The 20,089-nt window shown below is 42.0% G+C and overlaps 1 protein-coding gene across 1 annotated transcript; it reads right to left on the bottom strand.

The window, feature by feature from the left end:
- Nucleotides 1-479: 479 nt before the first annotated feature.
- Nucleotides 480-18,023, bottom strand: RGR (retinal G protein coupled receptor). Its single transcript, XM_010078239.1, has 7 exons — nt 17,852-18,023; nt 14,680-14,836; nt 12,982-13,103; nt 4,104-4,257; nt 3,396-3,513; nt 1,759-1,872; nt 480-822 (listed from the first exon to the last, which is right to left on the bottom strand). The coding sequence occupies exons 1-7, from the start codon at nt 17,928-17,930 to the stop codon at nt 679-681; spliced, it is 888 nt and encodes a 295-aa protein (XP_010076541.1). The 5' UTR covers nt 17,931-18,023; the 3' UTR covers nt 480-678.
- Nucleotides 18,024-20,089: the final 2,066 nt, after the last annotated feature.

Genomic DNA, 20,089 nt, shown 5'->3' with positions numbered 1-20,089 from the left:
ATGAGCTCGTTGATTTTGCTGGTAAGCAGCAGCTGCAAAATCTGACGCAGTTTAGTGTGTGAGAAAGCTGAATGTCACACACTGATTTGAATAGGAGCCAAGTTAATATTCCTCATTGGGATAAAATGCCGACTGAAATGTTTTTATGGAATTAGGATAGCAGATTCATCATGGAAATTCGGGAACTCCCATTTTCAATGCACCCAAAATGTGTTGTTCAGATGAACAGGCTATTTATACAAACATGTGGTGTAATACTGGATACTCCTTTAATCTTTTAGTAATCCAGACGTTACCATATGGACAAACTGCACAGATTGTTTTGAGGCCTCACAGGATAAATGAATACCCTACTTCAGTTAATTTGCTGAGCTTTTATGTTAGTGTATCAGGAAAAAAAAAATGCTTTCCAGCACATAGTTTATTTGAAGTGACATACAAAATGAGACTGATGACAATCAACACAGGTTTAAGGCAGCTTGTTTGACAAGCAGCTTGTGATGGTTTGGACAGTTATCTGGAGGGCTTTCTTTCAGTACTTCATTGCTTGTAGCCAATGCTAGCCTTTCCAATGTGGAACCACCTTTGTGCATATATGTCAGAGAATGCACACATTTTCCTCTACTGTTTTGCTTTCAGTTATGTACCTGCATTATTTTGGCTTAATGCTGTAATGGGTTATTTAGTTTTGTTATCAACTTCTGCTTTCTCAATCTTCTGTCCTGTGAGGAACTGCCATATTCCTCCTCTGTAGTTCTCGTTCCCCAGGGCATATACAAAGGCGTCCACCGTTGGCACAGTCTTGGCAATAACAGCGGGAATCTGTTGTGACACACAATATTTATTAATAGGAAAATGCACTGAGGAGCCAATGGGCTGATTTCAGCCAAGGCTCAGTTTCCCTTTACCAAACACATGCCTATCTCTGATGGCAGTAGCTTGCTACCCCCAGGGAGATGAGAGGTAAAAGCAATTTGGCCAGTTGGAGGCCCTTGCTTGGGAAATTATAGTCTCTAGGAGAAAGAATCTAGATCAGCATTGCCTGCAACTGAGTTATTTCAGTTGAGAGTGAATACAAACAATTAGGAGGAGTGAAGGGTGTGCCATGGACACCTTCTGATGAATTAGTGGGCTAATATTGCTAACACATTTTATGTGGGATACTGAATACCTAAGTACAGTAATGCATTCTGTGACCTGAAACTGGGCTGATTTTGGGGAGACCGAGTGAATGTTTAAAGGTTTGATGTGATATTCCTGAGTCCCAGAGGCAGTCTCTGAACCAAGACTCACAGAAAAAAGGGGAAAAAAGAGGCAGCATAACCTTAAGAGCGATCAATTGCAGCTTCCCTGAGGAGAGAGAAATATTAGAAAAACGAATGAGAGAAACAGTCTCTTTAAACCTGAAAATTCTGGGCTGCTATTTGACCCTGAGAAGGGCACAAAAAGCTCCTACAAACCATGAAGCAGTACAGGCTGCAGACCCCTAACTGACTGCTGAAGAAAAAAACAACTGACTTCCTAAATTGTTGCTTCGTCAAAGCAGTAATACAAATATATAACTGTGCTTAGTTGTTTTACCATAAAAGTGGTAGATGAACAGAATGCTTTGAGGAAACAATCTACTTGTTATACATACTGTATATGTTATAACAAGTAAAACCAATTGTGAGTAAATTGGCATTGTTCCATGGGAATGGAGAGAGGAGAGTAAGGAGAATGTAATTGTTTGAATTCCCTTGAGTGGCATAGACGTACCATGCGGTATTTTGGTGAAATGAACGTCACATTTTCAACTGCTGCATAGAAGCATAAAAGGCAATAGGGACCCCAGCAAATGACCAGCGTCTTCAATGGTAAACCAGTATTAAACTGAAAAACAAAAGCAATAGATTCCTTTGTGTTTCACAACCACACACTGCAGCAAGTGGATGGGACAGATCCCAGCTTGTGTTCAGTAGCAGGAGAGGATCAGGCCAGCAGGTTGTGCTGTCTCATTGCTGCTTTGCTGTCAATGTTGGAGATGTGCAAGCACAGCTCCCTCCGTGTCAAGGGCTGCCTGTGCAGTGAGCCCCAAAGCCTTGTTCCCAAAGGCTGGGTGGGTGGGTGGCAGTTGCTCCTGGGCTGAGGTGACAAAGCACCTTATGGTAGATCAGTTAAATCAGTGTGTGTGCTGGACATAGAAGTAATGGCCAGTAATTGCTGCTGAGCGGGGAGGGCAATGTGTAAATGTGAAAGTAGATAAAAAGGAATGCTATTTTGTTGACTTCTTAAGAGGGTCTTGCAGAAAAACTGCATGAAGCCACTACTATGGCAGTGAAACAGATGGATGCAGTGGCATCTGTGTTGTGGTACTAGGATTCCTTTGTCCTTCATGCTAGGGCCTTGTCCATGGTGTTCATGGCCAGCTGTTCTCAAGTTATCTCAATATTAATGCATAGGAAAGTGATAATTTGATACTTAAATTCTTCTGCATCATAACTAGTCTGCACAGCTACAGAATGTTGTAAGAAAGAAATCACACACTATCGCATAAACCCACTGAAAAAAAAATAGTCTTATAATAATGAACACTGATATTTGTTCAAGAAATCTGTAGGAGGCATATGTATATGTTCCAGACAGCTACAAACCACTCTGCCTGACTGTCTCCTTGAGACATCCCCCTCGAGAACTGAGTGCAGGAGTTGGGCTGTGCCCACCAGCCACACATAGCGTCCCAGACTGTATAGCCTGCACCTAAGGAAACGACTCGTATAATCACCACATTACATTCCCATGAACCTGCCATGCCAGAGCAATTCCTTTGTTTCCAGCTCATAAAGATTTTGACATTCCTCTGCCAAGTGTAAACATGGTCATGGTGTGTTTAGAAAGGCCCTTCTCCCCTGGGGGGTGCCTGTGTGTTTCCTTGCAGTGCTGCAGTTCTGTCTGACTTCCTCAGTGATAAGCTAAGAGCCTCTAGCAAAGCAGGAGATAATGGTCCTTTCTGAGCAAAGGTTCTCTGGATAAATATTGGTGTGCTATTAGCAAATATTCTGCATGCTGAGTGTTTGATTTGTGACTGGAGATGTACCAGTGTTGGTGAAGGGGAATCCTTGGGGTCACTAGTCCAACTCCTGCTTTGATGGGGAAATTTTTACAGCCCTAGGTTGGGGCAGATGTGTCTGGCTGGTCAAATTTTGAAATCTCTAAGGATAGGCTTTACAAGAACTTTCTGGGTCGCCCCATCCTATGTTGTTCTACTCTCCTACTCAACTAAAAGTGGTGAGTTAGCACAGAAGGAGCTGAGCCAAAGCCTCTATGAAAGAAACTGGATTTTTGAGGACTTTGTCTCTATTGTGTGCAGCCCTATTTTGGCAAGGCAGTTGCAGGGGCTGAGGAAGCTTTCTTACCTTATAGTGCCCGCTTTTCTTGAACTTCTGGTGTATGGACTGATAGGCTGTCAGCATGATGAAGCCCGGGATCACAAAATTGAAAAGGGACAGAGCAAAAAGGAACGTAATATAGTTTCTGGAAAGGGTGAGGAGGGGAAAAAAAAGATGTTGTTAATTCCTCTCCAGAGCATCTTTGTAAACTTGCTGTTAAGTATTAATTAGTCTATATTGTTAAAATTGCCAAAACCAGTTTTGTCAACATGCTTTAGGTGCAGCATTTGCTGAAGGCTGTTGAGTTGTGCCATGCTGTTGTGTGCAGGATGGATAGCATTGCAGAAAAATCACAACAGGTCTTTGGTTTCTAAATCCAAGCATCCATCTCAGACATCAGTGCTGGACTGCATAAAAACAAAACTCTTCTCAAAGAGGTTCAAGTCTTAAACCCAGAAAAGATACAGCTTATAGATGACCAAGGAGCAAGGGAGTAGCAGAAACCTGAGCATCGGCCCCTCCCATGGAGGAAGCTGACTTTAGCTGTTCCTGCATGCTGTCACGTGTGTCCAGGAAGCCTTGGGTCATGCCTGCCTTGCTTTAGCTGCTGGGGAGGGAGATCTGCCCCAGCAACAATGATGGGGGACAGCTGGGGGTTTTGGTGTGTTGTTGAGGCCACCCGAGGGGACAGCAGCCTCCACCTCCCCTCCCCTGGGAGCTGGCCCCGGCCCTCACCTGTCCCCTTTGCTGTAGTCCAGGGTGCAGCAGGTTCTGAGGGGTTCATAGTCGTATTCCCCCCACCCCAGCAAGGGCATCACAGACCAAAAGGCAGCAAACAGCCACGCAAATACCATCATGGAGATAGCTGTGCTCCACTGCAGCTTGCTCCCTGCGGGAAGAGAAAATAAGGTCTCCATGTCGGAACAAACCACCGGGCAAAGCTGTCTGGCTCTGTAGGGCTAAAGCCAAGTGCCCTGGCCCCTGGCTCTGTCTTGGAATAGATCAATGAATGAAATGAAAGATTGTAAGCTTCGGAAGACACAGGAAATATTTCTTCATGGGGAAGGCAAGCAGACTTCCCTGCTAGTGCAGAACATTGTGTTAACCTTACTGCTTGCGTGTAAAAAGACCTGGATAATTTTGTTATCAAGGCTAACATCTGTAATCATGCCCACGCTGAATAGCCCGTGACGCCAGCTGCACCAGCAAGGAGCACAGTGACTTTGCCCACTAGTTCTTTCTAATCAAATCTCCCATTAGGGAGAAGCAATGGTGTAATTTTCACTGACGTTGGTAAGCAATCTTTTCCTCTGCCCTTGACAGCAGTGTCATGACAGCAGGCCAGGATGATTCAGGCCGATTCTGACCTTTCTCAGAAAGGTGAAGGATTGGAGGTGAGAGCATGAGGTGCGTGAGGTGAGGCCCTGCCATGGGAGCAGATGTGGCTGACTCTGTGGGTGGAGAGCATGTGGGGGCCATGCAGGCTGGAGATCCCCGTAAGGCAGCAGCCCTGGGAAGGACTGCAAACTCTGCAGAAGCTATTTGGTGTTGTACTGTCCTTGTTTATTTTAAAGAAGGATAACAAAATAGGTGTGTTAGTGAAATTGCCCTTTTATAGGAATGCTGATTCTACCTCTGTCCTTTTTCTTATCTTTCACAGATTCTTTGGGGGAAAAAAAATAGTTTGAATTGCATTAAAAATCAACTTGGAAAAATTGGTGCAAGAGTTCAAAAATTAGTTATGGGGAAAGACAGGTGTACACATTGCAATTTAAATACCAAGGAAAAAGGAGAAAAAAATTTTTATTAGATACTCAGTGTTTTGATATGGTAGTAACCAAGAAATATACTGATGGTTTTAGTAATTTTAAACATTATTTTTCAGTAATTACTGATGAAGACTGATTAATAATGACTAATATCTGTCTTTTATATGATTACTACATAAAAGATATACTTGGGCTACAAGGACTCAAATATTGCTTTGTAATACTGACATAATATGACTCTAGAATAATGTATATGAAAATAAAGGAATAGTTTCTGATTTAGGGGACTAGAAATGTGAGTCAAACTTTTTATCAACTTGTAATTATTCTTAACCTCCCATTCCAAAGAAGCAATGTAGCCCAAGTTTTATCTTTCAGAACTGCATCCTATTTAGGTACCTCCTCAAGCAAGCATGTTAGAGTTGTTACTCATCCAAGGTTTCAATTTCCATTTGTGTTCTACATAGTGGTTCTTGTAGCTTGGCTTTACACAACTGTGACTTAAGCTTTGTCCTCACTGAATTTCATTATGCAAGCTGTCAGGTTTGTTTTGTGTTTTACACATTCTAGCAACCTTTTAAACGCACTATCAATAGCAGCTGCACTGAAACCTGGATCTGAATTGTGTTTCTTTCAAACTGTACTGGGTCTGGCTGAGCTGGAGTTGGTATCCCCCCAGCAGCCTCCCAGCACTGAGTGCTGCCCTGGCAGCCAGCAGGGGGTTTAGAACACAGCTTGGGAGGGGCGGAGCCGGGACAGCTGACCCGGATTGGCTGGTCCACACCCTGTGACCAGCCATAAAAGCCAAGGGCAGGCAGGAAGAGGCGATTGTCTCCAGGAGCAGCTGCTGCACACACTGAAGCTCTGCTTTCCTGGGAAGTGGCCGGACATGGCTTACTGAGAGGAAGTAGAGAATAACATCTTTGTTTACCTTTTGTTTCTGTGCGTGGCCTTGGCCTTTGCTTTAATTAAACTGCTTTTGTCTTGACCCACGAGTTTTTCGTCTTATTCTCCCCCTTTATTTTGCTGAAGGGGGAGTGATAGAGGGGCCTGGTGGGCACCTGGCATCCAGCCAAGGTTAACCCACCACACAAACCAAGCTCATGCCAAAAGTAGCTTTATTGCTTTGGGAATGCAGTTTTGTCAGTGGTAAACCCTCCTGATATTCTGAAAAAACAAACAAAGTCTTAGGATTTTTTGTTACTTGGCAAGCCCTATAGAATAGTTACTCCTAATTATTTTTTGTGGTATCTTGTGACAGAAACGTTGCTCTTTTTCCACCCCATCATTTCACTTCATGGACTACTGCAATATCCTGAAGGTCTCAAAATGTGATGGGCCATGATTGAGGCACCCTAGTGTCACTGGATCCTAGCCCGTGCTGGCAGCTTATGGACCTTTGAGTGTAAGGAAAAGTTCCTTGTATTGACAAAATTTGCCCTCAGCTGCTCAGGCAGTGTTGGTGGTATGCTGAAGGCAGCCCATGGGTGCCCGCACTGACAGAGAGCGGCTGATCCAGCTGTCTGCATGTGTGCGTGGAGGGGGTGGTGGAAATCTCACCTTCCCTGCTGTCACCTTGCGCAGAAAGCAGGGGAGGCTCTTGCTCTACTGGCTCCCACCACCTCCGAGGTCTTTCACAGTGTCCAGTCTCTTGATGTCAGGTCTTTTCTCCAGCCCCATAAGGTACCAGCTGGGGTGCGTGCAGGCAATAAGAAAGTTGTGAGGCCTCCTGTTGCAATGGTTTTCCAATGTTTTCTATCAAGAGTGGCTTTAATGAAGATTTCTATTTTTTTTTTTTTTTTTTCAACAGGAAAAGTGCAGCCTATAGCACACTCTAGGGGAAAACTCATGTTTCTGGCTGGCAGTGCCCTGCCTCAGTTCCTGCTCTGCTGTGGCTGGTGAGGCCTGCGTGCCTGACAGGGCCATGGGGAGCACAGTGAGACACACTTCTCAATTTCCCTTAGATTTTTTTTTCCCCCTTTATTTTCCTCATTGTTTGTTTTAATCTTTGTGCCTCTTCTATGAAAAACTGTAAGAAAAGGTTTATTTTAGTTACTTTTCCATGGGTGTTGGGAAACCCCATTTTCTTATTATATTTAGAAAAGAACCATGCAGTAGTGGAGTCTGGCACCGAGGATGTTTCGACAGCCAGCGTTTGGAAAGCTCATCTCAGGGGCTGAGTTCCTATGTTCTCTCTTCTCACATTTAAAGAGTCCCATTTTGGACATTAGAAGAGAATGAGAACTTACAAAATTAAATTTTGCTTTCTGGATTTGGCCTTTTGCAAAATGAGATCAATAGTGAAATAGTCCTGGTGAAATCAGCTGCCTGTTGACCCTCGAGAAAACATTGAATGACATATCAGAAGTAGCTAAAAGTGTATGAATGTAAAATTAAACAAACTTGGTATTATTTTAGTGTTACCCAGAAAACGTACTTTCGGTACAAGAACAGTGAAAAGATTATGCTCCATTCATGTGGCAAAAATGTCATCCTCTGAGAGGGCTGACAGCAAGAGAGCAAGTTGAGAGCAGTTCAGTTGCTTTCGTGTGGAGCAGTCCATTGCTTAACCTTAAATGCCTTTTTTTTTGCCTGATAAAATTTAATATAATAGCTATGTAGGTCCTAATTCAGTTAAATTTGTATATATGGAGCTCAGCATATGCTTAAGGATTTAATTCCTAATTAGGGCCCAGTGCTGGCAATTTGGTTCTGTTAAATCTAATCACTCTTGTGCTCTGGCTTTCTCTCCTTGAAAAGCAAGAGGGAAGCTTCCCTTTTTCTGTACGGTGAAATATTAATACAGGGCATTTTAAATGGCATCTGTAATTGTTTTGGAACAGAAAGAGGTCACTCCTATAAACAAAAAAAACCCATAATTTAAAGATTACTAAAATTATGATGTCAAAGCTTTAAATTTTAGGAAGTCCTAGATAGAGCATGGAACCTTAATCCTTTTGATTATGCTGGACAGTTTTTAGTGACATAATCAAACTATTTATCCATCTTTAGTCTGTGGGAACATTATGAATTTAGATTTTTTGAGGATTTATGAATCGGTCAATCATCTACTTAATTTTCACAGAAAGAGCAAAAAATACATCTCTGACATAGTGGCTACCTTTCAATTAGATTTTAGGCTGGTGTTCAAAAGGAATTTCTCAAACAAAAGGTCAACAGGATTTTCTAGAACGGAGGGAAGAAAAGTGCCTTTTCGTCATTCTAGCAAATGGTTAAGGTATAATAGCTGATATATTCCAGAACAATATAGCTTGTACCAGACTTCATGGCATGCATCACTTAAAATTGGCGAAGTTTGTCAAAGACAGAAATATCTGAAAGTCTTATAAGGGAAAATATGTATCAGTCATAAGTAAAATAAGTGTTGGTACATGCTTCATCTGCAGTACGAAAGGCCCCAGTCAGTAGTGCTCACAAGTATTAATTTTTTGTCAGAAAAAAGAAAGCTGCACTGCATAATAGCTTCTTTTATGCATATCATTAGAAAAAGCTCTTTAAAGTAAACTAATAAAGGAATTTTTTTACTCCATTAATTTTTTTGCTGTGGTTCTCCGTCATCATAAAGCTGTGTTGGCAATTACCTCCTGCTTCAGTGAAAATGCAAGATCTCTATAAACATTGGCATTTTGTCAGGGAAAACTTATGCAGGTGCAAGACTAGATGAAGGAAGTGTGGCAGGGCGGCTGCAGTAAGTGTGACAGAGGAGGTAAGGACTTGCTCCTAATTTGACAGACCTGACAGCTGCAATTGGAGCAAATAATAGTTTGCTAATCTGTGAATACTGATATAACAACCTAGATTTCCTTGAATGTTAAGGATCAGATAAAACTCACTGCAATTCAGCTTCTTGAAATTGAATGCTGCTGCAAAATCCCTGCTGATTTTGTTCATCTTTTCTCTCATAATATTGAGAAAAGTATTGACATAAATCACTTCAGATTTTCCATTTCCCCCTAATTCTTAAATGCAAGGGTAAAATCTTGTAGGTTTTTTTCTTTCCTTTTAAAACTGTAACTGTGTGCCTTGGTTATGGAAGGAAAAAATCATTCCCTTCTCTGTTACCTGCTGACAGCAGCATGCTACCCTCTCACCAAAATGAACCATGCATTAGATCAAAATGCCTTCAGCAAAGATGTCTCTGTGGTAGGAGACTCCCTGCTTTGAGAGTGCTGACCCCTTGGGCTGTCCACCAGCTGCCCTCTGCCTGCCTGATCCCAGCTCCAGTGAGACCTCCCAGGCTGCTGCTTCCTTCCTCCCTTGCTATGTTAAGAACATAATTCCGGACGTTTTCCTCATTTGCATGGCCAAGTAGGGAGAACTAACAATGTCTACCTTGACATAAAATGTCACCTTCTGTCCTGAATGCTTGGCTATTGATAGATGGTTTCCTCAGTTTGCCCTTTCCTCCTTCACTGTCATGCACTAACATAAAACTGCTTCTGTTTTCCCCTTTCCCCCTAATGATGAACTTTTGGAATACAATTATCTGTTTTCCCATCTTGTGAGTGATTGACATTCAAGCCCTTCAGACTCCCCTGCCTTTTCCCCTCTTATTGCATACTTTTAGACTACAGATTTCTGCTGTTCTCTCCTCACTGTGAAAGTAGCATCTCATAGGCCCCAAAGCCACATTAGGGGATGAAGAGAGAGTTGCCCAGCATGGTTGCCTGGGAGGAAGAAAGCAAGAGGAGGAAGAGTAAAATGTCTTGAAACTCTAGCTTCTCTGTCATGTGTGGTGGTCATACTATTTTATTCCGTATGCCAATCAATATCAGCCTGTTTTCTGATGAGTGACGTGCCTGGTTATGAGTACACTTTGAAGGCTAGCACTTTGTCACTGAGGGTTGTATTGACTTCCAAATTTAAAAACTTGGTTAATTTTCAGGATGTTGGTGAACTTGTTTGTGTAATTAGTATCCATAATGGCTGTTTTTTTCTCCATTTTTTCTCCTCCTCATCATAATCTCTCACATTCTTGTCAGCTCTTTCTTCCTCAGAAATATGGATATATGAAATATGAATAATCAGCTGTCAAGCGGATGTGTGCCACAACAAAGGTTTTCTCAGAAACTCTTAGGACATAACAACAACATTGGGAATGATGTAACTGAGTCTGGAAGGAGTACCAGATCCTGGGGAATGAAGATAAAAGGTTGATAGCTTTGCTTTTTTTTTTGGCAAAAGTGTTTTGTACCTTTTGTACAGGCATGCAACTTGCACCAGCATCAATAGGAGTTTAATGTATGGATTGAGAACACAGTATAGCCTGTGGGCTTGGTATATCAGATCAGTGAAATATGACTTAATCTTGCTCACAATCAGCATGTGAAGGATGAAACTAGAAGTGGCTTATTTTACTGGAATAGCCACAGAGCATAAGCTTTAAAAACTTTCTGGTGTTTTGTATTTGTTTTGTTGAAAATGTTCAGTAATGGAAGCAGTGTTTGGCCATCAGTAGTAACAATTTGAGCAAAGGAAAGAAGCTTGTGCCCTTAGGGTCTCTCTGCCCATGTTCTTAATGTACTATGCTCTTGACTGGAGGAGTGCATGGCACAAAAGCATTAAATTGTAAAGAGAAAAATGTCTTTCCAAAGACATGCTTATTTTCAGACTGTCTTTCCTGTAAAATACAAGTGCTACTCTTCTAGCTCAAAACACATTTCAGTGTTCAAAGGGTGTTGGTATGGATTTATCTTACAGCCAGCATTATCTGGGGCCTTTGGACATGAGAAAAAAAAAAACCAAACTATTTCATTGCCTGAGCTGAGCTGTTGACAAGAGTTGCAGAACAAAAAGTTGGCAACCTTTCCACCTTCAACGGGATTGTCAGATTGAACACGTTCACTGTGTTCTCTGGGTGTTTTTTACCACTTCCTGCTTTAATCATATGGAGACCATGCCTGACAGGCTATGTGGATGCTAGTGGCAGAAGGGATTGAAGTGCTGTACCTCAGCAGTTTCTTTCCCAGCCAACTTTTACACTTTCAGTTGGAAAATATTTTGTGAAGTGGTCTGAGGAACCTGTGCTTTAGCACAATAAAAATAATTTGCCTATAAACATTGCCAAAGGGGTACAATTTTTATGGGAATATTGTGGTCACGTGGGGTGCTCTGGACTCCTCACGCCTCTGGAAGGGGCCCGGGTTTAGCAGGAAACATGAAAGCTGCAGATCTGCATGGGAGGAACCCTCCATTTCTCCCAGCTGGCAGAGCTCCAACACAACTGCCAAAATAGCCAAATAGCATGGATTAGGGCATTCCTAGCATTTCAGAGAACTACGATGTCCTTGCACAATAAATTTTTATTTCATATCATGTCTCTTTCCCCTTTCCTAATGAGGGCCATGAGATTGTACATCCTGTGTTTGTCACTCAGTCCTTTCCTAATATCTTTGAAAACATTGGCTACTTGGAAGTAAACTGACACAGGAAGTGGGGACTGATGGGTACTAAGTTGCTGCATTTACTGTGAAAGTTGGCATCTGGGGAGAGGTGAGGCCCCATGAAAGCACCCACAGAGCAGTCAGCACAAGTCTACCTTGCCAGATGAAACCAAACATCATCCTTGTTCACCATTTTCACAAGAAAGCATGTTTTGTCAGGTCCAGTGCTCACAGGGCTGCTAGTTTGTTTTCCAGAAGGTGATAATGCTTGTTGCTGTGCTTACCAACTTCTGTGCTAACTAACAGAATACAGTTATTCCTCTGTCCTGCCCATCTGCAGCAGTGGCTGGAGCACAGCTGGCATCCCAGCACAAATCCTAGCAGTCTCTGTGACACCAAATCCAACTCAGCACCCTAATTCAGCAGAAATTTCTCCTCACTTTACATGAATGCACAAATCCAGTACCGCCTAAGTTTTGGAGGTAGTTCTGTCATAAAAGACAGAGCATATCGATCTTTATAAATCCATATTTTTAGCAATCCTGTCAATCACTATTTCTCACCTAAATAAAAAATATGCTTTCATAAGTCCACAAAAAAAGGCAATTTTATTTTCCTGGGTTTATCTCCCTTTCTAATATTAGATTTCCATTATAACCAGTTAAGGTGTCAGAGATAGTTAAAAACTAAATTGAAAGAAAAAACAAAAAAATGGCCTTCACTAAGAGAAGAAAAATAACATATTCCTCTTATCAGTACTTAAAAATAGCTCTGCCACTTTTGTTGAACCTTACAGATAAGCTGTTTCTTGCTTACGAACAAATGTACTGAGTTCCAGTCTTCATAAGGGGGCCTGGAAGGTAGCACAAACCCCAGAAAGGGCTCTTATATCCCGAAGTACCTCTGTGTTGCAAAGCGGGGCTGCTGAGCTCTGTCTGCCTTGATCATACCTCTACAGAAGTGCTTTGCTGTGGGCTCTGTTCCAGCTGCTGTACCTGCAGAGGCAACTCTCTAGCTACAGGAAATTTATCTGTAATTAGTAAACTCTGCGTGGGCATGAAGATCTGTTTGATACACAGCAGGGTGCTGGATGGAAGCCCAAGGTCCATAGATTTTTCTTCAATATGAGGAGTTGGATTTTGTTTGGGACACTGAAGATTACTTATGGAGAAAGTGCTAGCATGGCAAGAGGGTCAGGACTTGGATGTGATCTGGAAGAGGAAATATCTCCTGAAAGTGGTTGGTTAGTGCCCCCTGTATGGGAAGAGGTCCTTTGTAGAGATTGTTTATATTTGCTCTATCTCCAGTGTTTAAGATAAACAAACTTACATATAAGATACACAGGTAATAAATATGTGCTTGCTTTGATTCCCTGAAATCTAAGTAAGCTGCCTTATAGCAAGATCTGGGTAAAGTTGCTAGGTAAATTGTAGCTCTTACTTGTACAGTAGTGATGATACCGGTCCCAGGCGACCGCAGCGCTGGAGCTGATGCTGGCTAGTGCTGTCAAGAAGCCCTGGAATCCATGAATTTGACAACCATGAGAGCCGTAGGGCCAGTATCTGTCAACAAACAAGCAATATGTTAAGAAAATTATAGAAAAAGGTGAAGACATGTTTGGAAATTGCATTAATGGAGAGGGTAAAATTATATTCTGCGCATATGCTTTCTAAGTCTAAGAAACATTGGGAAAGATGTCACTGGGGTTGCCTTTCGGTATTTGCCATCATTTGTCTTGCTGTGGTGTCTGATATAATAGAAATCTACATTTCATCCAATAATCCATATCTTCAAAATTTACACCACGTGGGAGCAGCCAATTTGTCAACATGTGACAGTAGCAAATGAGTAATAACCTTTTGGAAAGTCAGTGCTCACCATGCAACACAGTACAAAAGCTCACAACAAATAAAAATACTCCAGAGAGCAAGACTGAGGCCTCCAAATGTCTTTGCAGACACAGAATGAAAAGAACCATGAGACAGCCTCACGTAGCAGATGTCTGCTGACATGTGCCTTCAATATCCTGGTCACCAATGGCAAGGAGCCATAGTTTTTTTTCCTCTGTGTTCATCTAACCTGACTCTTATGCTCATAAAGCCATCTGTGAGGTGGAAAACTTCAGCAATCTCATTTCTTGTGTATTTACAGAACACCTGTATAATTCATTAGGAGACTACCCCTGGAAGTCCCTTTGAACAGGAGATAGCTGACTTCTCGGGAGGCTGGGAAACTTCTGCTCCCATTTTAAAGAAAAGGTTCTGCAGTTGTTAGAATGAAGCTTATTTTCATGTATTGACCTTAGCTTCTCAGCTCCAGTTCAGTACAAGGCATCTTTATTGACTTCAGTGAGATATCAGTGTCTGAAAGAAGAGTGTTGAAGAAAACCTCATTTGCAGCTCATTAGTGACTTGTTAATTTGCAAAAATATTTTTTATCCATTAAGAGAGAATACAATTGTCACATTCTGGCTGTTCTCTAGTAAAGTTATTTCCAAGGTTTAAAAATATGCTACTTAGGTGGAATTACTCATCAGCTATTTTATAGGGTGGTGCAGTTTTTTCTTAGTATGGTTTTCTTGTGATTTGTTTGTTGTAATTATTCACAGAAATGTTTGATATTGTTTCTGTCCTCTGATTAACTGATTGACATGTGAAAATGTGGAAAATCAAATGTTCATCAATTCAGTCAAATCACATCAATCATAACTAATGTGAACTCCCTGCATTTTAATTTTCCACAAACTTCTGAAGTGCTTCAATGGAAAGGTTCATAAAGAACCAGAAAGACTTGAAGACAAATTTGGTGTCAGTCTAGAGGTTTAGTGAAAATAAAATGTACTACTATTTCCATATTCAGGTAGCTTCTATTATAACCACTGGTAAAGCTGTGTGGTTAAATGTCTTCTATAATCAGTCTTGTAGTCTGTCAGTGATTATACATGATAAAATCTGCTTTTTTACTTGCCTGGTGGAACTATGTAAAGTTTGATTTTGCTGTTTAAGATTGAGAGATTGAGAAGGTTGGTTTGGTGGTATGCTAGAAAGAGAGTAAGTTAATTAATTTGACCTCTTAGAATTTAAGCTATTGATTTTCATGTGGTTCTTCTGAGCATCCTTTAGGAAAAAGAAGATATACCTTAGGAAGCTGGAAAAGGCAGCAATGAATGCATTGATGCAGATCCCACAGTCGGCCAGTGCAATGCTGAGAACCAGCAGATTGCTGGGTGTTCGGATTTCTTTGATTTTTCGGAAAGAAATAATTGTCAAGCCATTCAGACAGAATCCAAGCAGGGCTGAAATACAGAATTGTTTGGCATGATTCAACTGGAAATGGAAAATATCTACAATGATACTGCTGTTTGCTTTAATGAGAGAACAACAAATTCTGTGGAAACTTATGCACAGGGAATGTACCTGTAGCATCACAACAGGCTGCATGCAAGTTACAAAGGCTTTCAGGAGAGAAGTCATAGGTGACAGCTGAAGCCAATGCTTCAAACTGCATCGGGGATATTGCCACTCATGTGGAGCAGAAATGTTTTAATCTTATTTTTAATTCTGCCTTTTGTTTTAATAGAGAAACCTAGTTGCCAGGCTCTATCCAGGGACACGTGGGTCAGAGCGAGGGAGATGCAGAGGAGCTAGCTTCAGAGGGGCTGACAGCCAGCACATGCTGCTGGTGTGTGTGTCTCCAGGGCTGTCTTTGGTAGAGAAACAGGTTGTGTTTAGTGTCAATTGTAACATTCTTATGTGTTTAAGCATAGAAATCCCTCAGCCCTGTTTCAGTCAGCCTAGCTTCCCTTTGGGCTTCTGTCGAAGGTTAACCTAGACAGTGCTTGAATCACACCAGCTCAATCTTATTACTGCCCTTCGTCAATAGACTGTACATGGAAAGGAATAATCTAATTATAAAAAGCAGTCACTGACAGATTTAAAAAAATAAGTTAATGTTGGTCCTCAGAGAGGAGCATCCAAGCAACCCCAGCTACTCACCCAGCACAGAGCTATGCCACCCTGAAACTCATTCTTCCCTGGTATAAGCTCAAACTTTGTCCTTACATGTCCTTTTCAAGATGACCTGAATTATTTTAGCTCTGATGAGGGTCTGGCTCAACATCTCATCTCTAAGTCTTGGTTAGATGAGAGGTGATATGTGTTTTTGTGGTCTTCTTGGAAAGACAAATGATGTAGAGCAGAAAAAACTCCATATCCCTTAATTCTGTAAAGTAGTGTAGTTGCTTATGCTCATTGTCTTAATTCTGCAGTTACATAAGATGGATGACTTTGTCTAGGCAGAAGTCTTGCTCCTACCTTAATTGCATTAATGGCTGATGGCGTAACCATAGTAACAGCTGATGTGCGTCTTTCATTACACAACATATAACAAAATATTTCCAGGAGAAATATTTGGAGCCCTTTGAGATCTGCTGTTCTTATTTCCTCCCTGCAAGTTTATCTCCCTCCCATAGGGTAACACTGCTGCCAGCTCTCCTAAATGCACTCAGGCTTTTAGGAGAGGTAAGTTGTGATCATATTTAGAGTAGAGCTGAAGAGTTATTACTACATCAAATTTTTTCTATCTTTCCTCTGGTTTTGGAAGCTCCAGGCTTCACCCCACTCTGCTTTCTTGAAGGCCAGCATAAGCATACAAGTAGAGAACTTACTAAATTTTTAAAAATAGCTCTGAGTTTTCATTTGTAGAACAGCAAATGTGCCCAGTTAATAAACGAATTGCAAGGTTTTCCTCTTCCCCAGCACTTTTTTTCCAAATTGCAGTTAGAAGTTGCAGCATAAAAAGGAGGTCTTCATTTCTTTTCTCTTAGAGTCTCCAAGCAAGTGAATTAATCTTCAATTATTTAGTTAGATCTTCTAAGTCAGATGACAAGGATAAAGTATTATTGCCAATCTGCTGGGCACATTCTGCCTAAAAACCTATAGAAAATCCTTATGTTTAGTTAAACATAAATGTGTTAGACTACATCAAGTTTTAAGGGAAGGTCACTAGCAGGTACTTTGTTTGAACTTCAACAGCTGCAGGTCCCTGTCAGGCTGCAGCCTCTGGGCATAGGTGAGGGCTGGCAGGGTCATGGCACCACCACCAGCTGTTCCTCAGTAGGACCCCAGCTGTTAGCTCTGCCAGCACCCGGCCGTGTCCCTGTCCTCCTGCTGCTTCTCACTCCTCAGTACCAAAGTGCAAAGTTGTGCCAGGGACCGGCCAGGCACTGCAGATGGCTTAGTGGCTCTTGGCCTGGTTTGGACCTGAACTCTCTGTTTAGGCAGCAGCTCGCCCCCCAGCCAGTAGGAGAAGCATTTTCGTCTCTCTCTCTCTTCCAGGGAAGAGTTTCTGACACAGCTCTTCCAGCTTTCCTTAGCAGGCAGATATGATGCTGCCTTCCAGCTAAGCTTGCCTGCAAGGAGAGGGTGGGCATCCTCCTTTCTCCCATACTCCAATTTTATGAGATGAGCTGATGAGCACCTATCCCATTCTGATGGTGCTTACAGCTTCTCCTCCTCTGCTGTTGGGCCCCACGCTTCCTGTGTCCCCAGCTGAGCACTATGCAGGGATGGGGTCCCGGGCCCTGACTGGGATGTAGCTCAGAAGAGACATCGGTGACTGACACCAGAATAATCCTGGATACAAGCCTGTCCTTTGCTAGCCAGGTAGATACAAACTCACAGTTTTGTTCCAGTCTCTCAAAGTGGTGCATGCCTTAAGAAAAGCCCATGTTTGCTAAATTAAATTAATACGGTTTCCTACCTCAAATTTCATTTTTAATGCTGTGAGAGCTTTTGAATCTCATGAAACTATATTTCTACTTGTTACTGTTACCCAGGAGCCATTAACTGCAGCACTGCCAATGCAATCTGGATCTATGCTAACAGTTAAGAGGCTACTTTGTACCTATCATTTTTGATTATAAGATGGCCATCACATCCCACAAAACAAGCAGCCCGATTTTATTGAGAGATCATCAGTCATTTCAACATCCTTCCCTTGAGGAAGATAAAATTGCCTTTAAAATTCAACAACAAAATCTTATCTCTCAAATTCTTGATAAGAAAGCTAAGCAGCAAGAACGTCCCTGCCATAGCTCAGCTATTTATACAGAGGAGATCTTCACTGCAAACAGCTTGCAGCTTACCTGATGTACTCACCAGAAGTACTGATGATGCAGCCACAGCAACCACCATAGGGCTGGGACAGCATACCACAAATACCGCTGTTTTCTACAATTTTCCTTCCCCCTCCCACCAGGAATAATAGGGGCAAAATTTGTATTGCTGCTGAGGTCCCACAATGAGCTTACCTTCCACCAGCAGGGCAGTGCCGATTGCAAACACCTCTAATTCAGTGAAGCCTTCAGGAAGAGGGTATGCGGTGACCATACTTGCAACCAAAATGCTAACAGGTTTAACCTCTGCCCTCTGTTATAGCTGTAGGGCTGTCTTTTCTCTGGAACCCCCTTCTTCCACGAGCCCAGGGCTTCTTAAAGGAGCAGCTCACGTGCAGACACATGCTCGTTATTATATAAAAGCTTTGGGTTTTTTACTCCCACCACTACAATCCCCACAAGAATGTTATTAATGATGGGACTAGCATCAGCCCGCACTCCCCCTTCCCCTGCAAATCGTATTTCAGACACAAGCAAAATGAAAGCATTCATTGCAATTACAACAAGTTCTTTGTAGAGACAAGATTAAGAACCCTGTCCAGTTAATTCTGCAACACTGGAAAAGAATTAAAGGTTGTGGAACAAAAGAAACATGTAATATATAATTGGGGAGTGACCTGAAAAACAAAGGGGCACTCATTGAGTTGGTAATTAGGGGAAAGTATGAACCAAGAAATTTCTGCAGCATATAGGTCTCCCCTTCACCTCTTTTTTAGAAACTGGCCAGTGAATTTTTCTGGCAACAACTATTCTGTGTATTAACATATCCCCTCTTCATAACTGAGGCTTAAATTAAGATGCACACTGGCACAGCCTGATTAAAGACAAACACAAATTACTGATTTTGGGCCCCAGACATACAAGGAAGTATGTGAGTTGCCCAGTGGTGAGTATTTGTGGGAATTGCCTTGTTGTCCTTCTGGAGATGTTTGAGGACTAGAGCCTCAGTGAAGTGCGACTCTGGAGTATGCACAATGTGCAGCTTGTCCAGCCTCCAGATCCTTAACTGCTGGCTGACTTCCCACAGCGAGCAAACCACACAATGGATCTGAGATGTGCATGAGCCCTTGTCATTTCCCAGCAGGGTCAACCATTTTCCTTTCATTTCTTGTGCTACAGATTGATTAAGTACCTCTTTGTGAATTTGAATGCCTGGACCCTGCAGAATGGAAGACAGCAGCTTTCAGAGTCCAAGTGAAACAAATGGTACTTTTTAAGGTATACAACTGTTATTTATGTAATTTTTAATGCCTGTCCACTGAAAGTGAGCAACTTGGCCATACTTCTCAGCTTCTAACCTACATTTAAAGTAGCAACAGCTATGATAACTGCTAGATAGGGTTGTTTTCTTTTAATGGTACTTTATTCCACCCTTTTAAGCACATTTGTTTCCTTTTTCTTCACTTCTCATTCCTTACTACTTTTCCACAGACGTACCATTGCCTAAACAGCAAGGTGCAACTAGCATGATAGTTGCTACTTTGACACATAACTTTCTTCATCCTCATAATCCTACTGCAAAATGGAAGCAAAATGGGAGCTGAAGCCCAAGGGATATTGGCTTCCTCAAGCTCAGGCCCCACACTATGCTGACCTGGCTCTTGGTTGACTGAGATGTCAGGCTGAGTGAATTTGCTCCAGATGCAGCCAAAGCTTGTTCATAGTTCTCCTAACTGCACAGCTGAGGTGCATTTACAGTCAGGGGTCTTGGCTGAAGACAGTGGTGGATTTTTTTCAGTTTTCCTGAAATCTCTGCTTACAAGCTGTGATGCCTAGGAGAACGGATTCGAGCTTCAAGGCTGTTATGAAACCATCTTGCTGTGTGTTGAGATCTCTGGCACTCAATTTACGGCTGTTTTTGATGTAGGTAATTGCCTTGATGGATATGCCATTGTGAAGTAGGATTCAGGAGGACATATTTGTTAGGCTATACAGATGTTTGGTTTAAGCAGAGCAAAATTACATTGCACCACATAAATTCGTCATTATGTTTGTCTTTCACTCTCCTACGTGTCTTGATGACAAAGAAAGTGACAGCCCTGCCTCCTAGCAGGGCAAATGACTGATCTAAGCCTATGTTTTAATAGTGATCCATTGTGTGTTCTGGTGAAAAATTAGTCCTAGATCTTATAAATGTGCTGTAAATCTCTTTAGTGTAATAGTTTTGAAAAGAGATGGCTCATTATAATGCTTGTCAACATAAAGCTGTGCAGCCCTTCTAGACTAGGGATAAAGGACGCGGATATTTTGTGAACTGCCTTTGTGAGGTCTGTCAGGTGCTTTTGGTTACCTGCCACTGTACTTCACCCTCTCTCCCAAGCAAACCTCCCAATTGTGTTACACTGTGGTATTTTTTTTTTTTTTTTTGTGGTG

This window comes from Pterocles gutturalis, unplaced genomic scaffold (assembly GCF_000699245.1).
Source record: "Pterocles gutturalis isolate BGI_N339 unplaced genomic scaffold, ASM69924v1 scaffold31978, whole genome shotgun sequence".
Taxonomy (NCBI): Eukaryota; Metazoa; Chordata; class Aves; order Pterocliformes; family Pteroclidae; genus Pterocles; species Pterocles gutturalis.
Note: the sequence above shows the minus strand (reverse complement) of the source record. Positions and strands in the feature narration are given on the sequence as shown.